The sequence below is a fragment of the Pundamilia nyererei genome, unplaced genomic scaffold (assembly GCF_000239375.1).
Source record: "Pundamilia nyererei isolate P.nyererei 1_Seehausen unplaced genomic scaffold, PunNye1.0 scaffold00045, whole genome shotgun sequence".
Taxonomy (NCBI): domain Eukaryota; kingdom Metazoa; phylum Chordata; class Actinopteri; order Cichliformes; family Cichlidae; genus Pundamilia; species Pundamilia nyererei.
The window spans coordinates 1,446,255-1,457,748 of NW_005187446.1; the positions used below are offsets into that span (position 1 = coordinate 1,446,255).

General features: G+C 39.8%; 2 protein-coding genes across 2 annotated transcripts; both read right to left on the minus strand.

Moving 5' to 3' along the window:
- Positions 1-462: 462 nt before the first annotated feature.
- LOC102203627 (histone H1-like) lies at positions 463-2,407 on the minus strand. The gene is made up of 3 exons (XM_005731929.2): positions 2,041-2,407; positions 1,271-1,563; positions 463-1,081 (listed from the first exon to the last, which is right to left on the minus strand). Exons 1-3 carry the CDS (start codon positions 2,276-2,278, stop codon positions 521-523), a joined length of 1,092 nt encoding a protein of 363 aa, XP_005731986.1. The 5' UTR covers positions 2,279-2,407; the 3' UTR covers positions 463-520.
- A 766-nt stretch (positions 2,408-3,173) lies between these two features.
- Positions 3,174-10,949, minus strand: kel (Kell metallo-endopeptidase (Kell blood group)). Its single transcript, XM_005731930.1, has 18 exons — positions 10,860-10,949; positions 9,677-9,854; positions 9,313-9,588; positions 9,068-9,189; positions 8,408-8,566; positions 8,232-8,303; positions 7,874-8,062; positions 7,230-7,390; positions 7,025-7,142; positions 6,840-6,935; positions 6,659-6,757; positions 6,495-6,572; positions 5,099-5,205; positions 4,937-5,026; positions 4,782-4,849; positions 4,530-4,690; positions 4,350-4,439; positions 3,174-4,260 (listed from the first exon to the last, which is right to left on the minus strand). The coding sequence occupies exons 1-18, from the start codon at positions 10,878-10,880 to the stop codon at positions 4,114-4,116; spliced, it is 2,232 nt and encodes a 743-aa protein (XP_005731987.1). The 5' UTR covers positions 10,881-10,949; the 3' UTR covers positions 3,174-4,113.
- Positions 10,950-11,494: the final 545 nt, after the last annotated feature.

Genomic DNA, 11,494 nt, shown 5'->3' on the forward strand with positions numbered 1-11,494 from the left:
CTAACAACAGGTGATTGCCAGGGAGATCACTGACAGCCTGTAGGCCTGTGTGTCGGGGACTTTAGCAATCAATGTCCCAGAGACTGCCATCAACCTCAACAACCATTCATAATAGGCCAGGGAATACTCATTTTTCAATCACAACTGGTGGTTGCCAGGTAGACACAGACTGTCTCTAGGCTCGTGTGACTGAAGCCTTATTCACTTGATCCTACATTATCACCCATTTAAAATGGCAATCACATGGTTAATGATCACATGTCGGTCTGACCTCAATACATGATATGTTTGCAACCACAGGTATCACATCCAAGTAGCATTTAAAAGAAAGACAAGTTTCCACTGAAGCTTCACTTTTCAGAACTTGTATCTGAAAACTGTCCATGTTTTATGCGATCTATGGTCTGTACAGTGAAGTGAAGAAAAAATGATATGGGAACACAAACACAACATAGAACTACGTGTATTTCAGGATGCTAAAAGGGGTTCTGTTTATTACTGTTTACCATGAAGACTCAGCCTAGCGGTAGTAGTAAGTGCCTTTCCTCGATCTCAACTTTGATTTTGGAAGCCTTCGTCTTGCTTGCTTTTTATGTCGATTTTGAACTTGGTTTGGTCGGCGTCTCCGAGTCTTTTGAGCCTTCCTCGGTACCTTTCGAACTCGTGCGCCCCTGTTTGTTGCAGGTCTGCGTTTCTTGCCAGCAGGTTTTAGTGATTTTCTTCCTTTGGTTGTCTTCCTTCTTTGTTTGTGTGATTTGGCTGCCGCTTTGCGAGTTTTACGTGTTAGTTTGTGCGCTGTGACCGCCATTCTGCGAGGCTTGCATTTTAGTTTGGGTGATGTGACCGCCATTCTGCGAGGATTAGGTTTTAGTTTGGGTGATCTAACTTTTCGAGGTGTTGCCCTTGTTTGGTGTGATTTGCTCTTTGGTTTGGTTTGGTTTGGCTTTAATACTCGTCTCTTTTGGTTCTCTGCTCCTTTGGGGGATTTGCTTGTTGCTGTTTTCGGAGTCAGCTTCAGCTCTGCTTTTGGCTTTGGAGTCTTCACTGGGATCGTCCTCACTTGAATTATGTCTGTCAGCTTCTATTTTTCGGGGGGTAAAAGTTAATGTGACATGAAATTGTTTTGAGAATCTCACTGTAATACTGCAACACACGGGCAAGAAAATCACTTTTTAGCCACAATGCCAATAAGCTACATGCATAACTTACACGCAACAGTGCTGCATTTAGTTGAACTAATACCAGTTACCAAAGATTAAAGGTGCATTACCTTATGGTTGAGTCTGAATGATGCATTTCTTGTAGTTCGTACAAGTGTCTCGTTGTTAACCAGCCTCTTGGTCTCTATGTTCACTCGCCTGTTGTTCTTGGCCACATCATAGCCTCCAGCTGCCAGCATCTGTTTGAGTTCTGCCATGGAGATGCCGCCTCTGTGTTTGCACTGGGAAACCACACTGAGGATGAGCTGGGAGATGTGAGGCGAGGTTGGCTTTGCGGAATTTGTCTTGGGTGCATTTCCAGCCTCTGTTTGAATCTGATGCTTGAAAAGCCGGACGGGAGTCTCTGAAAAATCAATGAAGAAAATAACATTCAAATCACAGATCAGTGCAAACCAGTTATAGTATAGTACAAATGTCTCCATCCATTCTCACTGTTGTATTTTGTTATGAACCAGCTAAATGTTCAGCATCCTTTGTCCAGTATATCCTCTATCCTTCCTCTGCACATGTCCAAACCTTCTCAGCCTTGCCTCTATAACTTTGTCTCCAAACTGAGCTGACCCTTTTATGTACTCTAAATCTTAACATCTTCATCAACAGCTGCTAAAATGCATAGCCCCCCCCACCCCACCCATTTTGAACCAGGAAAGACCCTGGGAATAAATTCTGTGTCATAGTATTATTTTTTATTGTTTGAAATCTAAAGCAGATTTAAAAATAATTAAAATCAAAGACACATAAACTCTTAATTTGGATTAATTTAGCTAGCCTCAGCAGTTGGCTGATTAGCTTAGCTTTAGCTGAACCGTAAGGGACTCACTGGGAAGAGAAGCGTTCGCCTTTCCTGTCGCCTCATCCTGGTTAGGGATAGCTCGTTTCAGTAGTCGGCCCAAACGTTTGGCTCCTGCTTTTCCGAGGCCTTTCCCAGCTGGAGTTTTAGAAGGTCTTTCTATCTGTTTTATCACCTTCAAATGTGTGTTTTCTCCTGACTTCTCGCTCGCACCATTTCCCAGTGCACTCAGCTGCGTGGGGTTTGTAACAGTGGCTTTCCTCCGCATTTTTTGAGGTTTACACACTATTTCATAATTAAGGAAGAAATCAGAAATAATGGAAACTCCTCTACTGAGTTTCACTGACAGGTATTGGTCAGAGTTTAAAATAGGAATGCTGATTTTGTGACATTTTGAAAAATAACAGTTCTTCAGTTGCTGGTCCAGAGCCTTAACTGAGTCAGGAAGTTATTCAAAATAATTGATGGGTCCACTCAAGTATCAATAAGTAGGTTTTTTTGACTACTTTATTTTGAGTGCATGCATTTGATGAAAATAGACATTACATGACATGTACCTATAGGCGATAAAGACAAATAAATGATAGGAACAGAAATGTTGGTGCCTCAGCTTCCCCCCACAGTGCAAAGACATCCCTGTCAGTTTAACTAGTCATTCTGAATTGAGTGTAACTATATTAGCCCTATGATGGACTGGAAGACTGTGAAGGGTATATGCTGCCTCTCATCTCATAAGAGTTGGAATTGCCTCCAGCACCCCCACCATCCTATCCTTGGATAAGCAGTTGGATGGAAAAGTACAATAAACACAAACACTGATTATCAGCAACATTGTTACTATGAACCAGATATTTTTAGTCACTGCATTTCAGGGCTCAAAAACACATGTTTGCTCACCTAAATGAAGCCAAATTAATTTTAAACCCACTTCCAAGTGTAACATTCTGAAGCCAAAGTCTAACTTTTGTTCAATATATTTTGTGTGTGCGTGTGTGTGTGTGTGTGTAAGCAACTTTGAGCATCAACATCATGGGATAAATCTTAGTTTAAAAAGTGAAATTGCACTAGTTTAATGTCTGTGATGTAGAGCAGGGATGTCAAATGATTTTATATAAGAAAAAGAAAAAAAGTGCAATTTTAAAAGTACACCTCACTTACATAATAAAGAAATGCTGCTGTAGTAAATGAAAGAAATCTCTCTAGATGATTCTTTGGGCCTAAATGATAAGAAATAAAGGTGTAAAATACATAAATTTATAACGTAATCATTTTGGTGTAGTGTGAATTGCCATGGGAGAAGAAAAGCTCTAAAATACAGTTAAAAATCTCACATTTTCCAAAGCCATTTAATGGGCTGGATTAGAGTCTTTGTTGGGCTGATTCTGGCCCCCAGGCCTTATGTTTGACACCCCTGAAGAGAAACAAGCATTGCTATCCTGATGTTTTATGTGTTTTCTAATAATAACTAGAGGAAATTTTGGGTCATCTTTCTCAGGTCATATTACCATGTGGGACAGATGGGTGCATATGGCTTCTACTAACTACATTTTGATAGGTTCATCTTCTAGCTTTGATTCCTTATGTATACAATTATGTACTTCAATTTGCAGAACTGTTTTACATTTTAAAGTTAGTGTACAGAAATCAGAAGATACGCTGCGGGTCAGGTGGGGATATTTTTCAGAATTCATGGATTTTTTTTTACACGTTTATGTTATTTATATGAAGTTTGAGCAAAGATACATTTTCCCACTCATCTCGGATGATTTTATTTTAAAATAAGAGGCCATTTTTGAATTTAACTTTTACTTTTTCCACTCAAGATGGTTAAAGTTAAATGAACAAAATCATCTTTAAGTAGGAGAACTTTGTTGTTCAATCCAATGTCCCTTTTCTGGCAACTTTCATCACTGAAAGCAAAGCTGGAAACAAGGTTTCAACAGTTTTCAAAAAATGAAAACAAACAAAACTAAACCGCTCGCGCAATTATACAACATGCAGACACAACCTAACAATTACAACAAAAGCAAATACATAAGTGTGCTTTGGGTTGTAGCCTACTTATGGTAGGTACACCTTTTATGTCAAATCAGAGGAGACTGGTCAGCATGCTTGTAATGAATTCTGCTTGGTTTGAATGGAGCACTGCGGGCTTGTAGGACACAGGTTATATTTGGCACAAATGACTGTGATCAAGAAGGAGGGTTTAAAAGGCATGGAGTCACGGTATGGATCAGCTTCACAGTTAATCTGCAAATAAATCACATTACAGGGAATTACACTCAAGTGTAGCTGGGAGGAAAGCAGAAAAAGAAAAGACAGTAATGAAAGTACATCACCTGAGAAAAGGATCTAAAGAACAAGCGAGTATATGAGATTCCTGAGAGAGACGTGTCATTAGGCTGTTGCATTAGATTCTGATGATAAGCCTAAGAAAAAAAAAGGCAGATAACACGAAGACATGTAAACTTGATCTCATCCTTAAAAACAGACATTAAAGCCTGACAATGGATCCTCACCTGCAGCGCTACCTGCAGTGCAGTATACTGCACCCACACCTCCTGTTGCTGTGCTGCTGACAGCGGAAACCCTCCACCTCTGCCTGCCTTTTCTGACACTGTGAGGTAGTGAGTCCACACACATTCACCCACAGCATTCACGGTCTTACTTTGAGACGAAACTACAGAGATAAATATACATAATATTACTAACAAAAGCAAAATGTATTTTTTGTGTAGTAAATGAAGAAGAGGAAAGTGAATCTCTCTTACTGTCAGGCAGAAGCAGGTGGAGGATATCTTTAGCAACAAGGAAACCAGCTGCACCATAATTAATGGCTCTGTTTACAGAAAAAGTCCAATGCTGGAATTATTTGAAAAATACAATGGAAGGCATTTAATAGTTATTGAGTGAGTGTATATGTTACCTAGGATAGGTTGGATGGAAAAGTGGAGGTACAAACATTCCCATGGGAAAGAGGAGCTTTTTACCAAAGAGAAATGGTGTGACAGACAGTCTAAAAGAAAAGTGAAAAGATTAATGCACACTCCAGATTATTGGCAGCTATCAGCTTTAAGCTGACACTTACATATCAATATCCTCAGGCTCGGTGATCAGGACTTCAATGCGTTTCTTCTGCCACAGGGATAGAAGCTGGACATAGTTGGAGAAGAAGTTTTGGTTGCTGACTATCATCTGAAATTATAGATATTTGAAGGTCAGTGGTTTGGCTTTATTTCTACACTTTTTAATCCTTATTTTCCAAAACCAGTGATGTCAATATAGTATTTAAAAGTTGAGATTCGTGGTAACAGTTTTACCATTAGTTTAATGTCATTATTGCGGCATTAACAGATTTTCTATATGATAAATAAACATTCAATTAAATTTAGTTTTATTTATATAGCAGCAAATCACAACAACAGTTGCCTCAAGGCGCTTTATATTGTAAGGTAAATACCTTACAATAATACAAAGAAAACAAAGAAAATGCACCTCCACAATGAGGCCTCTATAAGGCTTAACCCCAAATTTAGCATTAAAAAGGCTCCATTTCTTTGGAGACTTGGGTTCAGAGAGGAATTCTTGTTCTTGGAGATCTATGTGACGGGAGACACAGTTTCAGCTGCCACAGAGACAGTTTTTGAAATATTTGCAGCTATTCTAAGTCTACATCTACTCCTCATGATCTTTGGATCTCCCTCCACACCTGCTTTAACTATAGGCTATCTCACCTATGTTGGGAAAGTCTTTGAGGGAAATTGTGAGGTCCCTAAATATTATTCAGTGCTTGTAAAACACATGGATAAAGGGCTCACCACCCTGCAACGAGCCTGGGAAACTGACCTTAGTGTAGCGCTTACTGATCAGGAATCTACAGAATATTAAAAAGATGTCCAGGGAACTTAGAACAAGACTAACTTAATTCAAACTACTACACCGAATTTAGTGGTCACCAACAGATTATGCAGGGCGAACCTCATACAGACCCCCGAATGCTGGAAATGTCCGACTGGGGTGGGCACATTGACCCACATGATTTGCAGCCGTCCTAAATCACCAAATTTTTGGACAGAGATTCACAAATTTGTTTAATCCCTTTTCGCCAACACTATTAAATCTAGGGAATCCATCACCCTTCAAAAATCTTCCACCTAATGTTGCCGAACAGGTGCAGACTGCATTGATGTTGGGGCGTAAGCTCATTATTTTCCAGTGGAGGGCCCTTTCCACACCACCTGTCACTCTGTGGTATAATAAAACTAAAAACTAATAAAACTAGGGAGGCTGGCTCGACTCTCATACAGGCTACTGAATTAAGTGGCGAATTTTCACCTGAAGTGAGATCCAAACAGATCAAATTAAAACTTAGATGGACATTGGGATCCTAAAGAGTTCTCTCTGACAGCACTGAGTGAGATATAGTTTAAGTCCCACATAGATAAATGCCATCAAGACATTAAACCAAGAGGTTTTTGATGTACCTCCGAAAAAAGCAGGTCAAGCTTGGCTTCACTAGAGGGCTCCTTTGTAGTCCATAGTTTTGGAATAGCAGAATCAACCTGCAGAATCGTTTAACAAATATCAAACTTAAAAATCGTTCGTTTCTGAAGAAATTAAAAAAGAAAACAAATTCTTCACTCGTTACCTTTTCCATGACAAGCTGACGAGATGTCTGATCTGTCCACTCAAACTCATTTAGTTTGGACTTGAAGGAGTGAAAAACACTTTGAATAATCTTCTCTGCCTATTGGAGAGTTAAATGACAGATTATCAGACAGAACCTTTTCTCTCTATTGAATTCATTAGGTCTCAAGATGTCTCCTCACCTCCTTCTGTGCTGTCACTTTACTGAGAAGATGTGTGAGAACTGAATCAAATCCTCTCTCAGTTTCCAGCACACAGTGTTTCCAGCGAGGAGCTTCCTGGTGGAAAGCCAAAATATAAAGATATTACAGTAACCAATCAATTCACAGATCCAGTTTTTCTTTCCTCTGTAGCATATTCGGCTAACCTCTTCAGTGTTACCCAAAGCCATAGAAAAGTTCTTTGCTGTTTCAAAAAATCTGGAGTCCATGGCAGGCATCAGGGTGTGCAGAAGATTGAGGACCATAAAAGTATGAAGGGGAGCGCTGAGTGGAAACAAATGACCCAGCAACAAAGATAAGCATAAAAAAGAGAAAGGATGTGCTTGTCATTTTTATGTCACTTTACAGTACCTGTTGCTCAGTTCAGGCTTGTTCTGCCATTTGATGATGGTGTTGGACATCTGCACGATGTAGGGTAAGTTATGCAGAAGGACATCGTCATCTGCGCTGAGGGGCAGGGGATGGAAAGCAGCCTGGAGGCAGCCCAACCAATCAATAGCAGGGGCTTGTCTCTGTAGGGACATTTCCATATAAAAAATACTGTTATCACATGTATCCAGACAACAGGTACTCAAAGTGTTGTTGTTGTTTTTTAAATTAAATGTATTTATTGTTTAATTTCAGTTTAAGTGTGAGCATGATGATTCTCTGCCTCTATGTGCTCGCTAAGTGATGGACTGGTGACCTCTGCAGGGTATTAAGGTGTTTAGAACATACAAAAACTTGACTCAAGTTAATGTGGACCAAATATCACTAAACACATGCACTATAGCATCCTTACTGTACAGTCCTATTTATGTATTTGCATTTTTGCTAAAATATAGTTGTCATTGTTTTTCTAGTTAATTTGTAGCTACGTTTTACTAACTAATAGTACGTACAGTATAATGGTATCATCTGTAATTGATTTAGGTAAAACTTCTGTCTCTGCAGTATGCACCGACATTGCTTCTATCAGAAGAGCAGCACAGCACAAAGAAACATAAATCCTTTACCTGTAGCTCTTTGATGGTCATGTGCTGGTAGAGCTGACTTTTGGACAGGCGAGAGTCCAGGGGTGAAGATGCCACAGCAAGCTGAGAGGACAGAGAGACGAAAGAGCCCACATGGATCAAGCTGCTGCTCTTCGGGGCACCCAGCAGGTTGAGGTATTGCTGACACGAGGCCAAGAAAGGACGTAGAGTCTAGATAAAAGAGACAGGACAAAAGGAAAGGCCTTAGTTGGATGGATAAATGTTTTTGTATTCATTTAAAGACATTTCCTGAATCAACAAGGTTCAGGAAATCAGAATCAGAAACCCCATTCTGATTCTGATTCTAAAGACATTTCCTGAATCAACAAGGATACTCAACCTCAGTTTTAGCTCTAGACTTCTCTGTCTTGCTGTTCCATTCAATTGGGATCAACAAATCAGGTTGATCAATCTGTTGGCAAAGAGGAGACTTGATTTAAAGCAAAAACACAAAGCTTACATTGCTCTGGCAGCTCTCAGAGCAGCAAAACCTAAATCATCTTAATTCATACTAGCCTGTATGTATTTTTTGTTAATCCCACGTGCTGCTTCATAAGGGTCTTTGCCCACATAGATGTTGAAGAATGGAAAGGTATTGTAGTCTCTCATTAGCAATCCCAAGGTGGTGTTGAAATCGGTCTGATTCCACTGCCCCGATACGGCCCAGCCTCCCAGCTGCGTACGGAGAAGATACAGTGAAACAATATTAGTAGATGAAATTGGGGGAAAAATGTAACCAAACAGTTTGGAGTCTCCTGAACCCAAAGGGGATGTTTTTAAACTGATTGATTCTTCTGGGCAGCAGATATTGAGTGTTAAACAAGCAATCGCTGTCATTTTAGAAGATGGACTTTGCAAAATTTGGTCAAATTACAAATTGACTAATCATTTTAGATCTTGTAGAACTACAAAGGAGACAATTCGGCTAAACTGTTTGTTTTTCTTTTTGACCTCAACTAAGGTTATGACAGTGATTCATGTAGTTACAGCACCTCCTGTAGGCCAACAGGCATCATTAAAAAACTGGTAATGGTTTCTGTTTGTTTTTTAAAATTTAATGGGATAATGTTCATAATGGTAATTTAAGTAATTAAGTCTTATGAGCACATATGATAACCGATCTAAGCTTAAGTGTGATTTGAAGAGCTTGCTATGTTTGGAATATGAGTATCATACTTTCTTTATGAGTGAGAGGAAGGGGTCTGCGCCAGCAGTTTCTATAGATTTTGTATCCAGACAGGAATTGTAGAATCCTTTAGTCTTCTGCACTGCTGAACTATTCATCCCGCTGTCTGTTTCTGACATACAGATCCGGAAAAAAAAGGAAACTATTTAGATCATTTGTTAAGGCAGCATGAAATGAGGAGTCACACACAAGAGAGGACATTTAAAAAAAATTCCCACTGAATACAGACTCATACCTAAAATCTTCTTGAGATACTGCAGCAACACAGCTTTTCTGCTCAGTGTTTTATTCTCTCTTAGTCCTCCGTCTTCCTGCTTTGACTGCACAGACTTTCTTTGGTTTTCTGCATGTAAAGTAAAACCATGACTTCTTTGTCGCCTTTCACTGTCCAGCAAAAGTCTGTCTGATCCACATGTGAACAGAAAGTAATCACAGGGTTGCGTGAAGGGATCAGCAGATGTGGAGAGACGGGCTGAAGCCCACTGACAGGCAGGAGAGAGACACGGAGTAACTACAGGAAAGAGTGAGACAAAAGTCAGACAAAATGGCAGAATTGTGAATTCATTGTCTCGTATTGGTGTGTTTTTCTGAACTCCTACCAGTGTGGAAATGGTGAGACAGATGGTTGATTAGTCCCACCATGCCAGCAAGTAAAATGCAGCTTAAGAGGAAAAGTAGCCATTTTCGATGTTTCATCCACACTGGTTTTACTCGGTGCTCGATGTTAGAGTATGACATATGCAGTCGCTGTCGGTCAGACTCGAGTTGTTGCAGGATCTGGTGGGGATAATGAGTGAGCAGTTGCAGTAGAGGGGAAGGCTGAACCCTCCCAGGTTCTGGATGCAGCTAAATAGACAGATGTATCTCTCAGGTGCTGTGTCAGATCTTTTGTAACCTGCTTGTCCAGTTTTAGAAAGTCTTTTAGGATACCCTGGACACCATGCCAATATATATCAAGTCTTTGTCTAATAGCCCTCCTGCAATCATCTTGTTAATAGAAAAATTACTGCTTTATCCCTGTGAATTCTCTGACATTTGTTGTGGCTTTAACTATAGAAATGGGAACACACTTTGTTTTTTTTTTCAGCAGGCTATTAAGGAAATGGGCTATTTGCTAGGTTGCCTCTTTAATGCTTGAGTGATTTCTCGGCCAATGTTAAGTGACTTAAATAAAAGAAAAAGAAGCATTGCTCTGAAAATGACAGGTACAAGGACTGGAATGAAAATAAGTAAAAAAAAAAAAGAGCAGCCAATGGCCAAAGACAGACCTTCAGAAAGCCTGGAGAACTATTGCTCAAGACCACTATAAATAATTAAAAGGAAGTTTTTGCCCTTGGAAACAAAATATAAAACAAGGAAGAGTGACTCATTTTCGCTAATGTGTGCTAAATTTTAAGTGGTTTTAAAATAACTTTAAAAATACTTGCTTATACCCGTAGACATTCAATAGCGCAGCTGAAGTGATTTTTATTTTTCTACGTAAAAACTACTTTTAACAGTAACAATGCGTGATCAAGAGCTACACATGACATGAAATTCATTAGGTGGGCATGTATGTCAACTTAATGAGTTTCATGTATTTTATTTAAGCACAATCTTTTGCACAGAGCAGTTTAAGTCTAATTTGCAGAGACTGCAGACTTCACCCTTTCAAAGTCACATTCTTTAAATATTATATTTCTTAGGCACAGCGACTCGGCCTTGTTTCCAGCAGTTACAACATACACATTAGCCTAAAACAGCTTGGTAACAACATAACCAACTTTGCTATTGAGATCTTACCTCAAGCTCTGTTTCACTCATTCTTGACTTGTGTTTTCCCAGCGTGTTACATCCTCTTTTACATGTCTACCGCCTCCTGTCCCCCCCCGTCAAATAGCTGTCATCTCAGCTATCTCTTTTCATCAGTCACTTCTCTCCTCATCTGACACCGATAAAAACCACTCTGCAGGCTGCGACTCACTCTTCTCATCAAGCAAATGCTGCGGTTCTTCTAAGCAGTCAGGATGTTTTGGGATTTGTGAACTACAGTGACACCATGAATAACTCCTGTGTGTAGTGGTAAAAGCTTTAGAACAAGGCAGGTAGTGGTAAGTTGAGTCTAGTACCTTGCTTATGCTTATTCGTTGCTGCATCGGATTGGAACGGGGTGAATAGTTCTTCCTGGAAAGTACGCTTAAATGCATACGCACACAGGTCTGCTGTCGTCATTATCAGCGCAACATATGGCTGTTTACAACTGATAGAGCAGTCAAACTCTAGCAGTGAACCACATTGAGGGTCTGAGAGAAAACATGCTTCACGGGTATCAGTTGGGTGCAGTGTACCCAGCGATGTGCGTGTATACATTATATTAGCACATAACTGAAATTGAAAGACTGGGACATGGATTTAACATTTCTCTTTATTTTTTGATA